This window comes from Ixodes scapularis, unplaced genomic scaffold (genome assembly GCF_016920785.2).
Source record: "Ixodes scapularis isolate PalLabHiFi unplaced genomic scaffold, ASM1692078v2 PGA_scaffold9__187_contigs__length_104089568, whole genome shotgun sequence".
Lineage (NCBI taxonomy): Eukaryota > Metazoa > Arthropoda > Arachnida > Ixodida > Ixodidae > Ixodes > Ixodes scapularis.
This window is the reverse complement of record NW_024609884.1, coordinates 86,749,757-86,774,551: the sequence shown is the minus strand read 5'-3', so window position 1 is coordinate 86,774,551 and position 24,795 is coordinate 86,749,757. Positions and strand designations below refer to the sequence as shown.

The window sequence follows — 24,795 nt, the reverse complement described above, 5'->3', positions numbered from 1 at the left end:
TAAAACTCGGTTAGTTTCTATTTTTAATTTCACATTAATCATTTTTATACCATATATTTATATATTTTTACAAATTATTTTTTATAATAAAACATAGATAATTACATTAGTGAAATTAAGTAATTCAGGCAGAGCTTTCAATCGCCACCGCTGTGCAATCATCATCATCATTAATAGCGTGCGCGCGGGAAAGCTGCAGCCCTACAGCCGACTACAGCCCGGAGTCCGGAGTGCTGCCGTGCTGCCGTGCTACCGTGCTACCGTGCTACTGCGCTAACCTGACAACTCACTAGCCACCATGGCTGGAGGAAGTAAGTATGATTTAACGTTTTGTTTGGAGCGACAGTCGGGATTTTTACCAAACCGGTCCCCTGATCCGCCACCGCGGTATTGAGGCTCGCGCTCCCCCTTTGAAGCAGCGCGCGGCCAGAGGGCTACCGCGCTCGCAATAGCCAACAGTAACGCTTTGCTAATACTCCGTATTATGTGACATGACTTTAGGCCGAGTAATGAAAGTGTTACAACATTTCCATCGTTCGCAGAGCTTGGCTGTTGCAAGACAAGGCGAACCACAGAAGATCGTAGATATGGACAATATGGCTGCTCTACCCAGAACAACAGCTTATCGGCGCGTTCGTCGTGCGGCGGAAAGCGATCTCAAACTTATACTGTCAGTTAGTAGAGAAAATGCAATGTGCTCAGCTGAAGCTTTGGATGAGGCTTCTGTAGAAAGGCCCGCTGGGTCGCCGGAACTAGTTGCAGGAGCGCCGCAAAAACACGCGGGATCGCCGGAACTAATTGCAGAACCATCACGTCTCTCGTATCAGCAAGATGTCCTGACAACGTGCTGTTTTTCTGAGACTGTGCCTGATACTCCGGAACCGGTCTTCGGTGCAAGCGCCATTCACTCGAGACGAGGCGTCCCTGTCGATTCGGAAGGCTTGCCTTACAGTCGTGAACACCATTTAGAAAGAGACAATCGAAGGAATGTCGAGTTGGATGAATTGTCTGAATCAGAGGAATCCGACGTTTCACGTTTCAAGGAAAAGCTGCGGCGGTGGAGCGTAGAGGGGGCTGTCCCTCATGATACCGTTACAAAGCTCCTGAAGATACTGCACTCGCATTCTTGTTTCTCAGACCTCCCAACATGTGCCAGGGCACTTTTGTCTACACCAAGAGTCACTGATAATGTGAGGCCCATGGATTCCGGCCATTACTGCCATTTAGGCTTGAGTGAGGGGCTCAGGGCAGCGCTGCAACCTGTGCGCAATATACCGGATCCAATAATCCTTCATGTGAATGTAGATGGACTACCATTGACGAAAAGCACGCGGGATCAGTTCTGGCCCATTCTCTGCCAAGCTGCTAACTGTGCAGGCAGTGACCCATTTCCAGTTGGTGTCTATCATGGCCAGTGTAAGGCTCTTCAGTCAAATGTCTTCCTTAGTCCGTTTGTGTCTGACCTGAAAGGTGTTCTCTCTGAAGGTGTTGCTATTGGCAACAGGGTCTTCCGAGTGCAAGTTGGAGCAATAATCTGCGACGCGCCTGCCAAGTCATACATTCTTGGCACCAAAGGGCACAGCGGCTACTTCAGTTGCTCAAAGTGCACGACTGAAGGAGAATTTGTGCGGGGACGAATGTGCTTCCCTGATCTTGATGCTCCATTACGAACAAATGCTAGCTTTAGGCGTGCAGAGCAAGAGGACCACCACATCATAGAAACTATCTTAAAAGAACTTCCCATAGATATTGTTGACCAGGTGCCACTTGACTATATGCACCTCATCTGTCTGGGTGTTGTGCGCAAGCTTGTACTCCTTTGGCTGAAAGGTGATAAAACCTACCGCATTGGAAGTGCATCAAGAGATTCTGTGTCAGGAGCTAACATTGAAATGAGGCACTATGTACCATCAGACATGTCTCGGAAGCCACGCAGCTTGTCCGACATTGATAGGTGGAAAGCGTCAGAATTTCGCTTGCTTGTTCTTTACACGGGGCCAGCGGTGCTGAGGTCAAGGATCCCCAAGCCTCTGATGGACAACTTCATGACACTTCACTGTGCAGTCACCATACTTTGCAGCCCATTACTCTGTAGAGAGCACTTAGGGTATGCAGAAAGGCTCTTAAGGCATTTTGTTGAGACCTACATAACACTATATGGTAGACATGCAGTCTCTCACAATGTTCATGGCTTGATTCATGTGGCAAGCGACGTAAGAGTTCATGGACCTCTTCACAACTATAGTGCTTTCCCATTCGAAAATTACATGCGTAAACTCAAAAGCTATGTACGCAAACCAGAAAGGCCCTTGCAGCAAGTCTACAATCGAATCGTAGAAGAACGATTTTTGGTTGCATCTCCTGCTGTCAACACTGGAGAGTCGGCAGCATCGACTCCACCCGTCTCCTCTGTATTCCTTGGAGGAGAAAGTTTCAAGCTGACAGCAAGGCATGAAGGTCGACCATTGCCGCTCGGATGCATTGGACCTCAGTACAAGACCGTGACGTTTCCTGCTGGCATCACCATCAAAACAAACAAAAAAGACTGCACTTGCATGTTAAAAGACAAGAGTATCATCAAGGTTGAAAACATTGCACGCACTGCAGTGAACTATCAACCAGTGTTGGTTGGAAGGAGGTACCAGAGTCTAGAAGACCTTTACAGCTATCCCTGCAGTTCATCATTGCTGAACATCTTCCTTGCATCTGAACTGTCTGACATTCACTTCTGGCCACTTTCAGAAATTGCAGTGAAATGTGTGAGACTCCCATTGGCAAACAAATTTGCCGTTATTCCAATGGTGCACCTACAGTGAAATGTTTTTATGGCTGCTTGTTTATTAATAATCTAGTTTATGATATTGTTTGTAGATGAACTGGACAAGCTAGTTCGGTTTTAGTATGCTGCATTAAAGAGGGAAAAATAACTCGGTGGACATGCAAATGCTTGCCTTTCCTGCTTCGCTCAGGTGACAAGTTTGCTATTGTAGCATTTCCTGAAGAAGATCACAGCTTGGCCATTATTCACAAAACATGGCTCGTTGAAAGCACTGAAACGACATTTTGGCCTAAGGAAAAAAATCCTAACAAGCGTCGTCGAATGACAATCGAAGGCGTCAAACCACAAGACAGTTGGATGCAGGTCAAATGCCTGATCAAGGACTGGGCTGGTAAGTGCTTTTTTGCTCTAAATTCTTTCCAGTTCTCAATGCGTAAATTTCTTTCAGACACATATGAGAAGGCGCTGGAGAAACTTCAGGCTCTGGAGTATACGTCAGACTTCACTAGTGAAGAAGAGCTAGGTCGTGGCAAGCGAAAACGCCGTCCGACCTTTCCTTTTGACTATGATGACAGCACCGACACTACAGGTTCCGACGATGAATATGAACCACCAAAACCACCCACGCCACCCCAGCCACGAAAGAAAACAGGTATGGCATCGTGCATTGTTGGCGATGCTCTAGGACGGTTGAAAAAATTCTTTGAAAACATCTAGTGTAACTTCAAACGGCTTACTACCAACTATTCCTCCTTTTCCAGGTGCCAACTTCTCTAAGTCACCTCTGCATCACTCTGGTGTGTATACCTTATGTCTCTTCAGTGCATGTTCAGGTACATGGATTGAGTAAGTGTGACTATTTCCTCTGCAGCCCTGTACGAAACTGTCACGTCCCAAGCCACATCCCAAGCACGTGCCCAGTCTTCACGCATGCAGCCACAGTACATAGGTAACTGCTTGTGCACAAGGTGAGTGTTCTGTAGATAATTTAATTTTGATTCCAGGTCTCGACAATGTCCAGCTTGTACACGCATCCCACACGAACAGGATGATGTCCCGCCCGAGCATCCAGCCTACAGGTAGATCTTGCAGCTAAAGTTATGTTTTATGGATTCGACTCCTTTCTTTCTCACATGTTCTTGAATTTCCTGTTAACATTCAGCATTTTGTAGAGAATCTGTTTTCAATTTCAGGTGATGACTTGGGTCCACCAGTGCACACACCATATGCGAACATTTTGCCCCATTCAAGTATCCAGCCCACAGGTAGATCTTACAGCGGAAGTTGCATTTGATGGATTTGACACATTTTTTTCTCGCATGTTCTCGGATTTTCTTTAACATTCGGCATTTTGTAAAAAAAACTCTTTGGTTTCAGGTGTCCACAGCGTCCCCCCAGTGCACACTCTATACAGGAGCAGGACACCTCACTCAAGCATCCGGCCTGCAGGTATATCTTGCAGCTTAAGTGGCATTCGATAGATTTGACTCATTTCTTTCTCACCTTTTTTAAATATTTTTATAGCATTCAGCATTTTGTGCAAAATTGCTTGTCAATTTCAGGTGCCAATGATGTCCCTCTAGCGGCGGCGACACTGTGGCAGCAACACCACGGTGAGTTTTATTTTGTGAATGCTAAAGTTTTCATATCCTTCGAAATAACATCAAAGCTGAGAACTGTTATGTACTGACTGACAGACCGGCGCTTATCAGCTCGTGGCCACTCGAGGAGCGAGGGCACTGAGCGCTCGAGGCTCGGGGTGCGCGGGCTGACGAACGCCGGGCTCCGAATTGATTAAACCGATTTGACCAGTGGTCTCCTGTGAGCCGACTCGATGTAACAAGAACAGCATTTTATAAAATTTCAGATGCACCTGTAACCCCTATGAACATGTCTCACCCTGGCACTGGACGGGTAAACACAGATGCACAGGTGCCTGGTATGTAATATCTATTTAGATCTTCAATCAGAAACAAATTTTGCGATAGTGGTTTCTGGGCTTCTACTTCTTATGCTACGTGCATGACAAAGACGATTCGGAAAAGGTATTGTGTCTAGAAACGTTTTTTTCTAATGAGTGTGAGTTGTCGTGAGGGGCATGGCTTTCCTAAAACATACAATATATGTCAGGAGCAGTATTTATCTTAGTGTTTTTATTTAAAGAGGCACTAAGGTGGTTTCTGAATAAGATTGTTCTTGATGTTATTTTATAGGTGCCAGTTAATAAATATGTCCAGTGCCAAATTACGAAACTGCCTATGTATCTCGAGGCAACAGAAATACATGCATACTATACACACTAGAGCAATGAAAACACTTGAATGTGTGGAGATTTTGACTGTTTGTACTATTATAGTTTGTTTTGAAAAGAAGTCCGATCCACACGTTCAGAAATCACGCCACTCGTTGGCTGCACGAAAAGCCATCGCTAGCAATTGGCTGACAAGCGCCCCTTGTTGGCTGCCTCACAATAATATTCATCTCAGAGAAGGGGGCGTGTAACAATCTTTAATCGTGTTTTTAGTAGGAAAATGGGCCACGCCTGATTGTGTAATTTTGGGTTTTCAGAACGCTTGGAGCACTTAGATTGAGTTATTGTCACTAAAGAACTCTCAGAAACTGCTTTCATACTCCTTTAACTTTGCTATATTATGTTATGTTTCTCGGAGGGCATTCTCTTCATCGTCTCCAAGGAATTCTTGGCCTTGCCTAAAATGTCCATGCCACTCACTTATACATGTTTTTACTAAATCATGGTCACCAAATGCTTGGTGAGGAGTGTGTGGTATTTTGACATGTTCTTCCCAATTCTCACAGGAAATTTGATGTAAACGTGCTGTTTGAGCTTTTTATTTGCCTTATGCGGTCAGAAAGTTGTGAAATACCTTTTAAACAAACAAGCATAGCTCGGAATTCATTTTGTCACCACACAGTGACTGGCAAGCCTGCTAGGAAGGGTCAGGTGTGTCGCACTGTGGTGCTGCATTTTCTTTTTGTTCAGTGGTGGCTGTTCAGATACTTATTGATGCCACCTCATATGTTATTTCTCTGTCTTTGCTTTTTACATTGAAATAATAAAGGTTTATTTGTTTCGAGACTTGTGTGGTCTTATCCCACTGTAGTGTAAATTAGTACACCAGTATGAAAATATACAATGTCCTATATATGTCCTAATAAAGTCCAGGAAACATCCTTTCCTGGACATCCTGAGGACGTCCTTTGGTGTTTCACTTCGGATGTCTTCTGGACATTATTCGGACATCCGCAGGACGTCCCTAATGTCCCAGTCGGGACATCCTTTGGATGTCCAGCGGATGTCTGTGTGTTGTCTGGGTCTTGACTTTACAAGAAACTGCCGAGATTCACACGTGGTTCCCCGCAGTCTTCATCTCAAACGCATCGTCCATACACCAGAGGGACACAAGATTATCGACCAGGCGGAGCACAGGTTAGTTAAAGCTCGAATACACGAGTGCAACTCAACTATAAAGAAGAAAGAGCTGGACCTGTTTTTCACTCGTCGGAAGCTGGAACATCAAATTCCCGACGTGTTTCCAGCTTTAGAGTCGTTCGCCACAAGTGTCGCTGCCACCGCTGCAGCAAAACAGCAAACAGCCCAGCGTAAAAAATTTTCGAGACTGACGGAGAAAAACAAGGCAACGTACAACATCGACGGGTTTGTCACGAACCTTTCTTCAAGACTACTTTCTCCTTGTGAGACTGCAGTATTAGCAAAGGGTCACGGTTATAACATGACAACGACGAAGCCGCCTTTACCAAAAATGGTTGCCACAATAGAAGACGGCATCGCGCAGCTGGATTCAAACGCTCGCGAAAGAGTCCGACAAAAAGTAGTTGGTGTGCTATCAAAACTTCCACAACATCACCGACACAATTTATCAAGAGAAGAGGTGCAAGCCCTTCGGAAGCTTCGAGAGGACAACAACATTGTGATCCTGCCAGCGGATAAGGGCAACTCAACGGTCGTCCTAGACCGGGATGCCTACGAGCATAAGGTCCGCGATCTCCTTGACTGCTCTACGTATGAAAAACTCAAGAGAGACCCAACATCACAAGTCCAGACGAAGTTAAACAAGATGCTTACGGATATTTTCAAAGGTCACCCAGATTCCAGGAGCCTTCACCTGCGCCTTCTTTGCCGGAATGGCTTTACCCCCGGTTTCTACGGACTTCCAAAAATACACAAACCTGACGTCCCCCTCCGACCCATCGTTGACTTCACCACCTCTCCGCTCAAAGCATTGTCAAACTACCTTCATCACACTATCTCTCCTCTCGTTGGGAAAACCCCGACATATGTGCGCAATGCCAGCGACTTCGTGGAGCAGATTTCGCATTTAAAGATAAGCGCCGAGGAGATTCTGGTATCTTTTGACGTGATATCCCTGTTCACAAGCGTTCCGGTCTCCTTAGCAGTCATGACTGCCAGAAACACCTTGGAGAAAGACAGCGATTTGAGCAACAGGACCAAGCTCAACGTGGACGAACTTTGCCGCCTCCTTGAATTCTGCCTGAGTAACACTTATTTCAGCTTCAAAGGAGAGTACTTTAAGCAGACCAGTGGAACCGCGATGGGGGCCTCCATCTCTGTCGCCACGGCAAACCTGTGCATGGAAGCCATAGAACAAAAGGCTCTCCAGTCCCTCGCTGAAAGCCCCAAGGTGTTTCTAAGATATGTGGACGACTGCTTCTGCGTCATGAAGAAGTCTCAAATAGACAACTTTTTGACACACCTCAATTCGATCGAGCCTAACATCCAATTCACCGTGGAACGGGAAAAAAACAACACCTTACCGTTTCTCGATGTGCTTGTACGAAGGCAGAAAGACCATCTCGAGTTCTCAGTTTACCGCAAACCAACGCACACCGGAAGGTACTTACAATTTGACTCCAACCACCCAACGAGCCATAAAGTATCGGTGGTAAACACACTCCTATCAAGGGCAAAGAACCTTTGCTCAACTGATTCTGACCGACGAAAAGAAGAAGAAACCATCATTTGCGACCTCAAGAAGAACGGATATACGGGCAGCTTCATACACCGAATTGCCCGTTGTCAAAACCGCAACCGACAACACCGCCAGTCGCAGGTTGACACGAAACGCCGGCCAACCACGCGCATCAGCGTCCCATACATCAAGGGAACAAGTGAAGCGCTGGCACGGGTGCTAGCAAAGGAGGGCATTCAGATGGCCCACAAGCCAATTTCAACCCTTGGACGCTTTATGCCACGACCAAAAGATCGGCCCCCTAAAGAGAAAGCGCAAGGTGTGGTGTACGAGATTCCCTGCGCGGAGTGCCCGTCCTCGTACATCGGGGAAACAAAGAACTACAGTAAAACCTTGTTATAACAAAGTTGAAGGAGCGGTCGTAATTATTTCGTTATAACCATTAGTTTGTTATAGCCAATGTCCATTTCTTCCCACTATTAGCAAGCAAGGGGAATTATGATTGCTTTGTTATATCCATTAGTTTGTTATATCCCGTTTTGTTATAACGAGGTTTTACTGTATCATGAACGGATTTGTCAACACAAGGCTGATGTGCGCAACTTCAATCAAGAGCGCAGCGCGGTTGCTGAACACTGTGAAAAAAATGACCACCGCATTGATTTTCTAAACACACGTATCCTGGACATTGAAACTAATCCTCGCCAGAGGCTCTTCCTTGAATCTTGGCACATTCAGACCACGCCAACAAACATTAATAGGTCTCTTGGTGCACTGCCATCTGTGTATGTGAACGGACTCCACCAGTTGTCTTCAAAAAAACGATCAAAGAGGAAGAAGATGGGATCATGCACATTCGCCTCCGTCATAGAGGAAAAAGAAGATTACGGCTCCTTTCCTCCATAGTCGCCCCTGAAGAAGAAGCCGAACCGGCTTCGAAACGTTGGGCCCCTGATTTAGGGATTGGTTGGTCGTCGTATTTTAATAATCATTTCCCCAACCAGACAGACTTCTGTCAAATGTTTACTTTTAAGACATATACCTTGCAAGAGGAAACAGAGATCTAGTGCCGTTTTTCCAGGAGATTAGAGTTACAAAGTGCTTTAGATACGTGGACGGTTTCCTGGTATGTTTCCCGATGAACAAAATGACAGACCACGTGTGCGAAAAGGTCAAACAGAGGTTCAAGCAAGTGCACAGAGGCCTAGAATTCACATTTGAACCACCGGAGAGACGCAGGCTGCAATTCTTAGACATCGAAATGGCATTTGGAGAAAAGCATACATGCTGGATGTACAAGACAAGAGGGGCAAAAGGCATACTACCGTACGACTCGGGGCACACCAAGTTGGTGAAGAGGAGCGTCGCCTCTGGGTGCGTATGGCAGGCCATAAAGAAATCTTGCCACCACAGAATGTCAGAAGGCCTACAAAGGCAAATCACCCGACTACAAGCAAGCGGCTACCCAGAGTCCCTGCTAGTATCTGTGGCAGAAAAATGCATAGCAACACTCAGAGGCAATCACAAAACCAAGGAAAAGGATCAGGTCAAAAAACCTCTGGTAGTGATGCCATACATTCATAAATTTTCGCACCAACTGAAAAAGATCGCGGAAACGCACGAGGTCAAAGTAGCCCTATCCGCCCCATTTAAGCTTAAAGGACTGTGCAAAAAGGTTAACGAAGAGGAAGGCGACACATTGGGTCAATCGTCGTGTCGGGTAAAGCACAAAAACAAGTTCGTCGAATGCGTAGAAGGGGTCGTCTACAAAATACCATTGACGTGCGGAAACTCATACATCGGGCAGACGGGGACGTGCTTAAATGACAGACTCAGAGAACATAAATATTCATGCGGGCAATTGCAAGCACCTGGAAACTTAGCAGCGCATTGCGCGAGATGCAGCTGCGAACCGCTATTCGGAAACACATCAGTCATGGACAGATCGAAAAATAGAAACAAACGAGAAATCATAGAAGCCTTCCACATGGCATCAGGGAAGCACGGCACGTGTGTCAGTGATCCTTCCATTGCACTGAACAAAAAGGAAATTGAACTGCTGAGACAATACATAGCATAACGAGGCGGACACCAGCACCAGCTTCAAGTTCCCCTCTCACACCACAAAAACCGAACGTTTATCAGAAAACGGGAAAAACACCACAAAAATCGAAAGTCCACACATCTTCATGAAGACATTTATCATTATTCCATAGCGTTCGCTCCTTTTCAAACTCATGCATTGGGAAAATCATGCATTGAAAAGGAGGAAAAAGAAAAGAATAAACAGTTGTTAGTCTGCACCCATTTGTGTTCGTTGTGTTTCTCCTCATCTCAATGTAAACTCATCCTTTTCATTTCAATTTTTAGTCACGCGTTTGTTCTGTAGAACTTCGCAGCGCAGCATGTCTTTCAATGTACAATCAACTAGCCCAAACCCAAGTCCAAGCTTTATTAATTAGGCTCCCAAGAAACACGCTGCGCAGGCGCGTTACATCAATCACGTGGACACCGCTGAGCGCCGAGAGGCAACGTTGCTGACGTCATGCGCTACGCTCGCCCGGAGAAGTGAAAACAAGCAAAAGGGGGCCATGATAATGACATTTAGCTCAATGTTGGCTCCGCCCATGCCGTAGCCTTGACTCCGCTGTTGGTTGCGCCTGAATTCGCCCGCTCAAGTCAGGCGATTTCGGCAACTTGGCGAGTTGCAAAGTTTGCCGGACTGTTTAAGAAACATTTAGACAGAACTGTGTCGTAACATTTCACATGTGGTCTTCCTAGGCGATACTGAAGAATACTGCATTTTTTTTTCAATACCAAAAATGAAGCGAAGTTGCCCTTTAAGAAAGGAAAAGTACATTGTTTTTTGTTATCTTAATTAAAGTCCGACCTACAGAATCGTCTTCTACTGGGGAAAAAACCGGTTCCCAGTTTCCTTCTCTCCATTCCCACTCGCCCACTTTCCTCCTCTCCACACAAGAGCGGATCTCTGAATTACTCCAGGTAGAGAGGAGGAGGGTCTCCGTCTTTCTCAAATTGAACGGAGGAATTGAGGGAGAGCTTCCTTCTTTCTGCTTGTTGGTTGGCCTTTAGCAGTCCGAAATATCGGGGGGGGGGGGAAGGGGGGGGGGGGGACTGGAGCGCTTCCCCCCCCCCCCCCTTTGTTTTTCCTTTTCGGACGCCACTGGTATGGTAGAACGCTCCTCGACCTTGAGTTGGGTCGGCTTCTGTGCTTTTTGCTCCGCGTTTCTTCTGTCCCGGAAAATAAACCTCCAAAGCAATTACAACCTAAAAATTGTCAAGGTGCAGGCGAGCTGGTGTATGTTGAACATGATGCAAAATCCTGAGACTGGGAATGAAATTTAAAAGGAAAAGTGAAAGAAGACAGAAAAAAAGGGACAGGACAATGTCTCAAACTCAGCTGAGTTGAGTTTGAGACGTCCTGAACTGAGTTTTCAGCTGAGTTGAGTTTGAGACGTTGTCCTGAGCTTGAGATAAGTTTGAGACGTTGTGCTGTCCCCTTTTTTTTGTCTTCTTACACTTTTTCTTTCAAATTTTATTCCCAGTCCCAGGAATCGGCATCATGTACAAACTAAACTTACTATATGCCAGCGTCACTCGGGCGGCATTTGATTAGATTGCTACCAGCGTGCAAGGGGGTAGGGAGGCAGTTTTCCTGATCGTTTCAAAGGTTTTTCTAAGCCTCAACCACCAGCCTGCCCCTGGCTGTTTCAAACTGGATGAGTATCGTTAAACAGTGCGTTCGTGTGATCACTACTGCGTGATGGACATTAAAGACCCCCCCCCCCACTCCCCCTTGGGTCACTTGGTCACAATTACTGAGCTATGGTCACATGTCACTCTGCACTGACAACTATTCCAGCACATCCGGGACACTCGTCGTCTCATTTAATTGTCTGACCAACTTCGCGCAGCCTAAATATCACACCTAAACTTTTCTACCGTAATATCCCGAGTCATCGCCCACCCCCCTACCGCCTGAAATTCGTTAAAAAAGTGGGGTGGGCCATGTCTCGGTGGGTGAGCACAAACACTTGAAAAAAAGCGGAAAAAACCGCCTATTTTTCTCTGCGTATCTAGCGCTGATGCACAAGAGATAAATCAAACTCAAAACTCGATTTAGTTTCATTGTTTTATAGAAAAAAATGCTCACGAAAGAATATTTTACTATAACGAAGTCCGTTGCTTGCATACGCGCTAGAAACACCGCCGATCTGCATATAGCGCAAACGTTTGTTCCGTGAAAGAATGTCACCACTATGTTCTCCTAGTTAGTAAAAAAAAAAAAAAGAAAGAAAAGTCTACAAGAAAATAGAAAAACCGACCAGGCGCAACGAGCGAGCGAGCGAGCGAGCGAGCGGACCAAAGAAGCGACCAAGAGCAATGCTGGGAAAGCGGGAAAGCCGGCGGTCGCGTTGGCAAATACTTTGGCGTCGGGCCAAGTCGGGCGCCTTGTCAATTGCAAGCTCTTGCGCAACTCTCTTGTTTGGTGCGTACATACGTGCGTCCGTGCACGGCGGGCTATCAATGCACGGTTGGGGCGCTCTGCAAACGTCTGTGTAGGACGTTCCAGCAAAGCTTTATTTACGCTTTGGCTTTGCCTAAAATATTGCACAACCGCGGTCGCGACTGGCGGGAAGAATGAGCGGGTTCGTGGTGACCTTACTTCGGCGGAGACAGGCTTTGACCTAACACTCCGCGGTTACATTAACAAACTCTCATTTTGTTATCTCCATCGTTTTCTTTTCGCACGGATACACGACCACTTTGGGGTCGCTCACGGAGGAAATGCGTAAACAAAAAGAAGTGTCTTTCCCTCCATCGTTTTACTTTGTCACGGACGTCCTCCAACTGTAAGGTCCGCGGCCGCGTCATTCGGGTAGGATGAGTGTTCGCGGATCGCAGAGTCCGCGCTGGGGTATTTGAAGGGGTTGGCGATGACTCGGTGTTTTTTTTTCGGAAATCGATATTGGCCCAAAAAATGGGGTGGGCGATGGCTCGGGGATGGGCGATGACTCGGGATATTACGGTAAACTTAATTTCGTGACAACCAGTTAGGTGTGAAAACATTATTTGAAACTGAAACCGTGGAGGAAAGTGGAAACTGGACAACATCAAACTCTGTGCACTTGGACTTGAAAGAAATTCGAAACGTTCAAAGTTTTTTTTCAAATTTAGCTCTAAAAGAGAATTGAAACTTCAAACTTTTTTTTAACTTTATGTAGAAAGAAATTTGAAATATTCAAATTTATCGAACTTCATATCTATAAAAATTCGAAACATTTAAATTTTTCGAATTTCAGATTAAAAGAAGTTTGAAATCTAATTTTTCAAACGTCAAATTTAAAAAATTCTAAATCTTCAATTTTTTTCGAATTTCAGATCCCAAGAAATTCAAAACTTTTGAATCTCTCAAATTTCAAGTTAGGAGAGTTCGAGATCTTCAAATTTCTCGAACCTCAAGTAAAAAGAAATATTTAAAATAATCAAACTTAAACTTTTAGAAACCGTGAAAGCTCCGAACTTCCGAATTCGAAACTCCACTGTGTCTGAAAGTTGCGAACTTTTCGATGGCGAACCTCGGTATGGTCGACAATATCGAAATCTTTCGAATTCGAACCTCAGTTTGGTTTGAAAATATTGAAACCTTTCGATTTCGAACCTAGGGTGGTTCACAGCATCCCTAGTAATCACATGTTTGAAGTAAAAGAGAAAACAAAAACCTCTTTTGGGGCGCGCCTCTTATCGCAAGACCCGCAACAAACGTTTGGGTGCACACTGTGACCTCTTGGGCTCACCGATATCTCGGTCGAGTTTTAAAGCACAGCTCTTAGGCACCCGTTTCCAATTTGAGCGGTACCGTCGCCGTAACCGCGTGCGTTGCAATATGGAAAAAATGCAAGCGGCCGTAACCGCACGTTGCATTAAGGGAAAATTTCCCCACTAAATTTAGCAAGAAAGTTATTGTTAAATTTTTCTGCTAAATTTAACGCGAAAATTTTCCCAATAAATATGACGAGGAAAAGTTACCGCTAAATTTAGCAAAAAAAGGTCCCGCTATATTTAGAGAAAAATACGCCTCCTAAATTTAACGGTAAAATTACCCAGCTAAATTTAGCGGGACAATTTTTGCAAAATTTAGCGGCAAATTTAGTTACAATTTTCCGCAAAATGGGAGGGGAGTGGGAGAGGAGGGGGGAGAAGGAGACGGGGCATACCCTCCTCCTCCTCCTCAAAAGCTGTGCTCTAATTCGGCGTTACAGAAAGTTGTAAAAACGGTTAAAGTACAGGCGCGCTGGTGTAAGTTATACATGATGATTGAAAGCTGAGACTGTGGTTTTAAAAACGGAAACTCGTGAAGTGACAAGAAAAAGGGACCGACGTCTAACTCAGCTAAAAGCTTCATTGCCTCTACGCTTAATATACACCTCCCAGAACGTCGAGAGAGGTGTACACCTCCCCCGACATTTAGGGGAGCTGTATATAAGGCATAGAGGCAATAAAGCTTTTAGCTGAGTTTGAGACGTTGTCTGTCCCTTTTTCTTGTCACTTCACGAGTTTCTGTTTCTCAAACCACAGTCTCAGCTTTCAATCAACATGTACAAGAGAATTGTAAACGTCTTTCATTTTTTTTAACCTTTTTTCTTTTCAACTGGAGTACTGGCATCCGTAATAAGGGGAAAAAGTGACTGTATTTGCCCAGTTCATCCACAAAATAGCTGTCTATAGTCCAGACTGGAGTTTCCGTATTAGCGGGGCAAAATTGCATGGCGAAAGATAGGTCGCAGAAAATTTCTTTCATTATGTGGGGTGTCCAAATTAACTAGACATGACTGTATATTGTGTGTGTGTGTGTTGGGGGGGGGGGGAGGGTAGCAAACTATTTTACTTTGGCCACCCCTCCGAAAAGCGATTCTGCATAGGTCGTCTGCTCCAAATGTTTTGCTGTGCTCAGGTAAGCTGACATTGATTAGAAACTAGGGTCAGGTGCTACACACAATGCCTACGCAAAATGATTCTGCTAGGAGCACACCGTGCCGCCACTTGTCACATGCCTGAAGCTTCCAATAGCAAAACCTGGTTTCCTCGTATTTATTTTATTCAAATATTATCCGTGGTTATTAAACTCTCCGAAATCATGCACAAAAAAAAGAAACTGGAAGTATTAGTTCTTATCATACATAATACCAATAATCCAGTTTTTTGCAAAAAAGTTACCACAGCATTTTTCTACAGCACAAAGGGCTAGTTGGGCACAGACGAGTGTTGGGCTTTTTCGTACACTTGATTGGGTCAGCCAGACTCCCTGCCACATACGTTATTACAGCACAGACTTCCTTTCAACAGTCAACTCATATAACAAGCAAAAACAATGAAACCATCAAATTCCAAAAAAAAGATTAGCGTGTCCCCACACCAACAAGCAAACTTAAAAAAAAAACTCACTTATGCGAAAAGATACAAGTGGGATAGGTTTAATGGTAGTTAAACCTATCCAGCTTGTGCAGTGGTGATACACGACCGTATGCCGGTATGATGCTCCCCCAGATCGAAACAAACAGGGGTTCAATCCCCACCACTGCTTATTTCTATCTGGATGAGCATCGTACCGGCGTGCGGTTATGTATCACTACTGCATGGTGCATGTCAAACACCCCAGGCTAGCAGCGGTAAAGTGTACTGGCCAAGTTTTTCATCTACAGCGCAAACCAGTGTCGCCGCACCTCACAGACAGACCAACTTACGCCGTATAAACACCAACAACAAATTTGGTTTTTCATTAGCTTTAAGAACATAAAAAGGTACCTTCTACCGTGTCCCAGCAAATAAATGACTCAGGTTTCATTTACTATGCTCGATCTGAAGTACATGCCCTGTGCTTTATTCTGTAATTTTAAAGGATTGTTATGAGTAAACATTGTACAAGGTATGTTGTTGCGTTTTTGCTACAACATATTTCCTCCAATTTCTCGTCTTTTTTCTGTCTTTTGCCAATATTGTTTTGTTGCCCACTGTGCAATATACACAGGTAACAGGACTTGGACAAGCGGAGAAAGTCTGCTTTTTGACAGATTACGCTAAATCCGGTGTAGGAACAAACAAACAAGCACCAACACAGCAATTTTCGCGAGCGTGCCCGACTCCTGAGACAGAAGCGCCAACAGTCGTTGCATCCGGGTGGCGAGGATTCGCACCTGAGTTTGTTGAGGGAGACTGCGAAGGTGTTGAGCCGCTTCAGGAATTTGGGTTGGCACGCCGCCAGCCTGCGATTTGAGAGGCGGGAATGATTGAGAGATCCTCGCGGGAGCGTGGCACAACATTCTTTCGACAAACAACTAATACCATTCATTTTTTAGGGCATGAGGAACTAAACAAAAGCCATACTCCAAATCAACCACTGTGAGTTCCCCCCAAAACAATGGAGCATGCCGGCAATGGGAGCTCTACACCACTTACTTTTCTAGACCCCCAAACGGGTTTTTCCTTGCCGACAAAAAATGCCACGAGAAGTGCGGCATACCTGCCGAGTTCGGAGAAACCAAATCCGGGAGATTTTCTATGCCGAAAAAAAAGGAGGAGGCCTGCGGTTTATTTAAAAGTAGGGGTGTGCAAATATTAAAAACTTTGAATACAAATCAAATATTTTCCTTATTTAAAACCTATTCAATTCGAAAATTTCATATTCGGAAGTTCCCGAATATTCGGCCAAAGCCGAATATTCACAGAAACTATGAATATTCGAGCAAGTAACGAATAATCTGCTTGTCGCGCATTCCCCTATGAATATATTTATTCATTAAGAAAGGCGTATGATGCGTGCATTATCAGTCTGCCTTGTTTCTATCTGTCCGATGGCAGCAAGACAGGATCAGTTTCAGTTTCTTTTTCACTATGCCCTTTGTTGTGTGGCGCTTTTATAGCAATATGTGATGCAATTGCATGTTCTATAAATTGATACAATAAAATAAACCTCGAGAGTGAAATATAAATATAAAATGAATCTCAAGAGTGTTATCTAATATAAATGTTTGAAAATTAAAAAAAGAAAAAGCTAGGTCTGAGCAGAACATTGCATCGCCATCGACAAAACTCCTGCCACACCAGTGAAGTCAAAACCAACGTTATTAGAACCAACTCAGTTCTGGAACTCCGCTCCGGAGGGAGGTCCCTTTGCGTGGCGCCTGTTAGAGGGCGCGCACTCTGCTTTAATACTCGCTATCATCATCATTGACGGCGCGCTTGTCACCGTTGCCATAGAGATTGTACATGGCCGTTGCATCTGGCCTACTGAGCTTACAGATGTTCGTGGCACTTTTTCTGACAGTAGCAGACGACTCTCAAATTGTTTCTGCTGCAGTTGGTAGTCATCGGCACATCTACTATTACAGTGTGTACAAACTTGCCCCGATTGTAGCCACCGGATTGTGGTGCCGACGAATTTGGGTGGTTCGAAACGCTTCGGGCTGTCAGCACAGCTAAGGCGGCAGCATTTTACAATAATGCAAAGCGTATGCCAAAACAGTTGTAGCGCTTTTCATGCTCAAATTGTAATTTTTAATGGCGAAAGGGCAAAAATTAACTAAAAACCACGCTGAACCTCGAGAGAAGTCGGGACTCGCAAGCAGCCGCGGAGCAGTAGCAGACGAAAACGCGTGGAATAATGCGCCGGCAGCGCCACTTAGCTGCAAAAAAATCGGACACTGTTTCGGACCCCCTCTAATGCACAGCGTCTATGGGAAGTTCCATAACTGAGTTGATCTAGTAACGGTGGTCAAAACTAGGGATGTCGCGAACCTGCCCAGGTTCGAGTTCGACTAAGTTCGACTTTTTCTAACTTTCAACGTGATGTTCAACAAAGGTTCAACTAAAGTTATACTTTTGTGCGCATCCACGAAAAAAAAAATAATTGATTTACTTGGCAGAGGAAAAGTGCAATATCTGTTGGGTTTATTGGCATCACTGGTTCACAATAATAACCAATGAAAGTGTTAAAAGTGCATATGTTTGCTTTTATATGGTGTAAACATTGGAAACCATTTTATAAAATATTTATTTATTTATTTATTTTATTACATTTTCAGTCCCCTCAACAGCCCAAGAGCCTACAAGAGGGTGCACCAAAGTGCGTACATGCAAGAAGACAAAACATAAAAATACAAAATACAAAAACATGCATAGAAAAAAAAAAGTTTACATGTTTGATAACAGACAGCACTGATGCAAAAACATGCCTAGTTAAAGTTATACAAAATATACTACTTTCTAACTTTTTTGTTTCCCGAAATTCGAAATATTCTTGTAGCAGATGGGCAACACTGTCCATAAGTCAAACTTCTTCGAACTTTAGTGAAATTTCGCAGGTTTCACGATTAAAGGGTCTTTCTACTGGCGGAAATGTTGTGATGGCGCGGAGGGAGCGCTTACTTTCTGAACACGTTGAACAGTTAATTTTCCTACACGATAATTGTAATGAGTGCATTACTAGAAGCATCTTTAGCCCAGTAAAACGCAATTACATCGATTTATTTTAAAAAAGGGCAATAAAACCTGCTGTTATCTCTTGTTTTGCAATTTTTTATTACAGGACACATATTCGATTCTATATTTGAAGCCCATTTCTTGTTTTATTCGTATTCGATTCACATTTGAAAATTTCAATATTCGCACGTGCACCCCTATTTAAAATAAATATGGACACTGAATTTACACAAAGACAATTCCATTACATTTGTACTGCACTGCTCATGCTAGCGAGATCCAGCTGGGCCTCGCCATCATTGCTGCTGAACGGCAAAAACTTTTTGCTACACCACTGTCGTGCGATGTGCCCGAGTATTCCGTCTGGGCTGTGTCTGGGATATGTCTGTGCTGACATTTTTAAACCCAGCCATTTACCGTTTCCTCATCCCTATTAGTTTTCAAGCAAGCCGTCCCTATATTGTGCAGAAAGCCATCGCTTGTTTAACTTATTCATTCTCTTCGGAGCCTGTAGGAATGGCCGAAGGAGCTTAGCTGAAAAAGCTTGGGGAATTGGCGGCGTGGTCACCCGAAGCGTCCTTCGGAGCCGCTCAATGCCTCCTGTTTTTCCCTTTGGCGGCAAGTGGTGGCCAGCTCCCGAAAGTGGAAGCAGGTTTCTCCGCGTGGGAAGTAAACAAAGCCTTCGTTCCCAAGGCGAAAGCGGGTGGTCGCCCTTGCCACCGGGGTAATTGGGGAAATGACTTTGTCAAGGCCATGTAGGCAACTCCAGGGAGAGAGGGAGGTGCGGCCCCCCTTCGGAATGTCGGCGTGCCTTTTTGGAGAAGTTGAGTTTGAATGAGCCCGTGCACGGAGCAAGAAGTCATCCTCCCGCATTCCCAAGGACTCCGCATACTCTTGTCTTGCGGGGCACAAAACTTGTTGTGTGCAGCGACGGACTTGGCGCCTAGATGCTTTTGTCAACATAGGGCTGCCACGAGCGGCAGCAGCAGCGTGACAGCCCTTGTACCATATTCGCCCTCCATTGTAAATATATTCATCAAAAAATGTCCACCAAGCCCTCCCGTTCCCGACTGCCGAGAACGCCAGGCGGCATTGCACAGCACTCCACGGACACCCGGCCCCATCGAAACCCGAGGGAGACGAGTATTGGGAAAATCACAACCGTTTTGGGAAAGACAAATCTTTACTGGCGCAGTCGATAGGATGGTGGACATCGTCAGCCACTTTCAACGACTTCAAGGGCGGAAACGACGACGCCTGTGTTGGTGCGGTGCACGGCGGTACAAGGCAACAGACTCCGCGTGCTGTAATTGATGGACTCGCGAGTTCGGCGGCGTTAACAACTTTCGTGGACTCTACAGCACTGCCAGGTACGTGGTCGCTTTCCTTTTCGTTGCCGGCTGACACCCGCGAGCTTAACTGCATGGCGAAGTGCAACTTGTGTAGGAGGGGGAGCCCTAGTGACGGAGGCGACGAGGGGTCGCATGGGGAGGCAGTTCTGCTAAGCGTTCAGTTAGCCCTTGCAAGGAAAAAACGAAGGAGCTAGAGCTGCAGAAACGACTCGCAGAACTCCGGGGAGAGGAGAGCAAGAGCTCAGCTCCTACGGGACTGCCGTGAACAGACGCAGCTTTGGGCAGCAGAACACACGGCGCCCAAGGCTCGATGTGTGAGGAAGACAGAACCGGACGTGCGAGGCAACCCGGAGACAGCTGTGGGGTCTGAGGCCGATTGTGTCGTTCAGGAACAGGAGACTGCCGTGGGGTCCAACGCCGATCGCGCTCTCCAGGAACCGGACACTGTGGGGTCCGAGGCCGATCGTGTCGTTCAGGAATCGGAGACTGTCGTGGGGTCCAACGCCGATCGCGCTCTCCAAGAACCGGACACTGTCGTGGGGTCTGAGGCCAATCGCGTCGTTCAGGAATCGGAGACTGCTGTGGGGTTTGAGGCCGATCCTGTTGTTCAGGGACTGGAGAGTACGGTGGGGTCTGAGGCTGATCCTGCCGTGGGGTCCGACGCCCATTGCGCTCTCGAGAAACCGGACACTGTCGTAGAATTCGAGGCCGATCAAGCCGCGCGCGAACGAGGGTGTTCTTGCGTCAGGAGGAGCTCCCGGAGAACCAGGAGTCAGGCGCTGGGGAGACTGGTTGACTTCGAAGTCACGAAGGGAGCTACTGCAGTTGTTCAAGTTGAATTTCAGAGTCACCATGACGGGCCTTGTGCAGAGGGTGTGACTCGATGGCTGCCACCAAGTGGGCGGCGCGGGGCGACCACCTCGGAGTTGGGAAGGATATGGCGCGCCAGGGATGCAGAGCTGGTTCTTCCTTTGACCAAGTTGACCGCGAAAAAGCACCAAACACAGTTCCGTGGAGAGACCGAGCCGGGCACGCCTTCAAGGGCATAGAGGAAGCTCTGGCGAGCGTCACTGTCCTCGCGACACTTGACACAGCTGCTCGGGTATGGTGTAATTGCAGGGTGGCAGAGGAGCACTTAATCGCTCTACGGAAATGGTGTCAGCCGTGGGCGGATCAGGAGGTGATCACCGCTGCGGTAATTTTGTGCAACCAAACATTCCAGCGTTGTTCAGTGTTCACCATGCACTTTCAGTTTTTCCTTAAATGTTGGTTTGCCGTGCTTTGTTAATTCTTTTTTTTTTGTGTGGTCTTTTGTTTGCGGAAGTTCTTGCGGCACCAATGCTGTCGTCGTTGCGAGCGATCCCCGTCCTCGGGAGACCTGCTCAGAAACAGAGTATAGTAAAAAGTGTTCTCCTTTTTTCTTATTTTTTTTTTTAGCAATTAGTGCTAGAGGTGCCTTGTTTGGTTATTTCAGGCCATGTGTTTTTTTGTTTTTATTTTTCGCTTGAGTTTAAGCGGTTTGTTGTTGTGTTTTTGTTGGGGTTTCGGCCATCCTGTTTTTGTAACATGCTGGCTAGTCCAGAAGTCCTAGCGCAGTTTTCGGGGAGACGTGTAGGAATGGCCGAAGGAGCTTAGCTGAAAGAGCTCGGAGAATTTGCGGCGTGGTCACCCGAAGCATCCTTCGGAGACTCCAGATACTTTGTGTTTTTCCCTTGGGCGGCAAGCGGCAGCCAGCTCCCAAAAGTGGAAGCAGATTTCCCCGCGAGGGAAGTAAACAAAGCCTTCGCTCTTGCCGTCGGAGTAATTGGGTAAATGACATTCTCAGGACCATGTGGGCGGCTCCGGGGAGAGAGGGAGGACCAGCCACCCTTCGGAACGTTGACGTGCCTGTTTGGGGGAGAAGTTGAGTTTGAACGAGCCCGTGCGCTGAGCAAGAAGTCATCCTCCCGCGGTCCCAAGGGTCCCGTGTATTCTGTCTCGCGGGACAGAATGAATTTGGGGTTTTTTGGCGCAGCAGCAACTCAGGCCATAGTGCGCCATCGCCGGACAGAGAACTTGCTGTGAGTGGCAAGGGACTTGGCGCCCAGGCGCTACTGTTGGCGTTGGGCTGCCGCAAGCGCCAGAAGCAGTGTGGCAGCCCCTGTATCATATTCACTCTCAAGTGTAAATTGTGGAAGCCTCTGGCTCCCTTGCCCTAATCCGACCTTCGGGCCGCGTGCGCGACGTTGGGAGCCGCCTGGATTCCGACCGGAGCATGCCTTATCGTGGCAAAAAGAGACAGCCATCTTGGTTGTGTACTCTCACCACTCCTCCGCCCGTGTCCCCCCCGTTGGGGAGGACGTAGAGAACTTTCCTCTCGCCCGCCTCCTGGGGATGAGGCGGGAGCCGCCAGCAAGGAAAAGAAAGAGAGAGCGTATCCTCTGGCCGCTCGGAGAGGGGACTGTTCTGCCGGACTTCAAACTGGTCGGACATGTGGCCACGCACTCTGCTGCCCCACCTCCGTCCAGGCTCTCGCAAAAGTATGGCAAGGTAAGAACACCCCTTGCCATTACTAGTCTTACTCTATTTGTATTTAATTGGCGGAGCCAATAAACCCCTGGGTGTCCCTCTATTCTGCGTGTCCGTGCACTCCCTTTGCGAGTTCCGGCTAGGGGGTGCAGCCAGCAGTCGAACCCATCGTAGTGGTGACTCTGATCCGCTGCGGGGTGGTGGTTTCGCAGTCGACCTCCTATCTGGACGCCTCGCACCCCTTTGAGATCTCCACTAAATACTGTAAGCGAGTTAATTTTCGCAAGGAGCTAATTTTCGCAAATTGTAGGCGTCCCGCAAACAATTCCAGTAAAAAGTAAACACATTGGAATCTATATTGAGATCCCCCCGTGTCGCGAAAATAAGAACCCACGAATTATTCTAAAATTTCAGCTTTGACCTAAATCGCGAAATATTGAGCCCGCGAAAAATGAGTCGTTTCCAGTATATTTATCAAAACGATCATCACGAGTTTTCTGGTTCCTGACTGCCGAGTACAACAGACACCCGCAGCACCGCACACAGCATTCCACGGTCACCCGGCCCCATCGAAACCCGAGGGAGACGACGAGGACCGGGAAAACAACCATCGTTCCGGGAAGGACGAAACATTGCTGAGCCGCTCGAGTAAACAAGACTTCCGCAATTGGCGTTTCGAACACTCGTAGAGCACCGGAAACTAATTGTCTTTTTTCCCCCTTTATTTTTTGGAACCTGTTTGACCTGCTATGTTTAGGCCTGCTTCCGAGTATATATCCCATAAGGTCATTATGTAACCATCTCTCTCCTCATTCGTTTCAGAGTGAAAAATAAACCAAAAAGTTCACCGACATGGGCCGATGACAATTTTGAAAAACGGTTGATTCTAAGCTATAACAATGCTTGCAAATAAATGATGCATATCAAAATTTTGAAACGGCAAATGACGCAAAAAAAAACAAAAAAAAAAACCTTCGGGTTTAAATTTTTTTAATTTTCTCAGTTTACCTTTCTTCTCACCATAGTCTAACAAATAAAATATTGTTTTGGTTTGTGATTTCTTGTGTCAAAGTTTTGTACTGTAACAAGAAAGTAGTGGCGTTATTGCTTTTGCAGTAACTGTAACACTAACACTAAAGCATGTTTTTTGAACGCGGTAACTGTAACAGTTACTTTTTCCCCCTTGGTAACTGTAAGGCCTCATTCGCACACCCCGCGTTTCTTCAATCCCGGCACCGTCGCGAGGGGCGTTACCGGCAGGGGAGAGGATTTCCGGTTTCTGACGGAAAGCTGTGCCGCGCTGGGTGCCAGGCGACGCAGGAGGTGCTCTATGGCACCGGCGTCCCGGCTGATGACGGAGTCTCACCCCCATCGAAAACCAACCAATCACAAAACAGAAAAGTTTCGCTAAGTTTGCAAGATTTTTTGTCATTCGGTTGCCAACAGTCAGCCAACGCTTGTGTTGTCTTTCATGTTCCTTTTCGGCGGAAATTGCTAATAGCAGACACAAATCCTTAATTTACAAAAAAAGAAGTGTACACATTAATGTTCAGGCACAATAATCTCTTTATTTTGTAATTTAAGTTGAATAAATAAGCAATCCGATCCAATCCAATCCTGCCGTCGCGGCCGCCATCGCTTTGCTAGAGCAGCCTGTTCGGACACCCTGCCATCGCGTCCCCGGCCTGGCATGCTCCCGTGACGGTTTTAGGGTGGAAAGGCTGCGTGAATGAGGCCTAACTGTAACACTTATGGTAACGTGCCCATGAGTGGTCTAAACCGTAGAAAACGGCACGTGACCACGAAGAAGAGAGTGAACGCAACTCAAACCGGCCAGTTCTTGATTGGCGGTTTTCGGGCAGAAAGAAAATGAATTTCGAGCCATAAATTGTGTTCTGGGTAATTAGGCTCTCATATGTCGTGTACAAATAAAAACCCTGGCGAGCATAAACACCTTGTCAGTGTCCCTTTAAGTGCTGTTTTTCAAGGATGACGTTACCCGTATTGCCCTACCGTTGGGTTGCAGATGTCCTTTATCAGTTTTCAAGCTGAATCCCTCGTATACTACCAGCAGAGGAAAGCACCTCAGAGACTATCACGTAATAACAATTGATACTACCTAGTAAAGCTCATTTACAGGGTATCCATGAGTGCAATCGGGTACTACAAAGGACCATGTCATTACGTAAATAAATGGAGTGCAATTAAACCTCCCAGACAGGTGCCTTTATGTGGTTTGTTTATCATGTTCGAATATCGAAATATGTGTTTTCGAAAGGAGATGAAGAAAAGCACAGGCAACCACCAACATTAAGGTAGGGAAGATCGGTGGCCGAGTGGGGTAGTACACCCACTCGGAGCACGTGGAGAGAAAGCTCGCGCCGCAGAACCCAGGGATCCTGGGTTTAATGCCCACCCCTGCCCATTTCGATCTGAATGAGCATCCTACGAGCGTGCAGTCGTGTATCAATAGTGCGTAATACACGTCAAAGGCCCCAGGCAGGCGGTTGTACTGCATCGGCTAAATTTCTCATCTACAGCTAAAAGACACGTCGCCCGTTGAGGCCGACTAAGTTCAGGCTGGATAAACATACCCACACCCACATATTAAGGTAGTTGTCCATTTGTTGTGTTTGCTCGTTTGTCTCAGATATTATTCAGTATTTCCCCCCCCCCCCCAAAAAAA

The 24,795-nt window shown here is 46.3% G+C and overlaps 2 protein-coding genes across 4 annotated transcripts in view; one reads left to right on the top strand and one right to left on the bottom strand.

Annotated features, from left to right (window-relative positions):
* The window catches only part of LOC115319638 (proline-rich protein 36), a 164,179-nt gene that overhangs the window by 130,533 nt on the left and 8,851 nt on the right, over positions 1-24,795 (bottom strand). The window contains exon 3 of the mRNA XM_040216711.3: positions 15,966-16,034. Within this exon, the coding sequence (XP_040072645.1) occupies positions 15,966-16,034 (69 nt within the window). The remainder of the gene's footprint in view (positions 1-15,965; positions 16,035-24,795) is intronic.
* On the top strand, positions 173-22,964 carry LOC115322420. 3 transcript variants are annotated; one of them, XM_040216709.3, is made up of 11 exons: positions 180-311; positions 2,970-3,170; positions 3,228-3,431; positions 3,541-3,576; positions 3,651-3,728; positions 3,784-3,858; positions 3,973-4,044; positions 4,157-4,228; positions 4,342-4,392; positions 4,647-4,718; positions 17,853-18,278. In XM_040216709.3, exons 1-11 carry the CDS (start codon positions 299-301, stop codon positions 17,987-17,989), a joined length of 1,011 nt encoding a protein of 336 aa, XP_040072643.1. In that variant the 5' UTR covers positions 180-298; the 3' UTR covers positions 17,990-18,278. The 3 variants fall into 3 exon arrangements, with proteins under 3 accessions (XP_040072642.1, XP_040072643.1, XP_040072644.1); XM_040216710.3 differs by lacking the exon at positions 17,853-18,278 and adding an exon at positions 22,932-22,964 and having other exon boundaries at positions 181-311; XM_040216708.3 differs by lacking the exons at positions 3,228-3,431; positions 3,541-3,576; positions 3,651-3,728; ... (4 more) ...; positions 4,647-4,718; positions 17,853-18,278 and having other exon boundaries at positions 173-311; positions 543-3,062.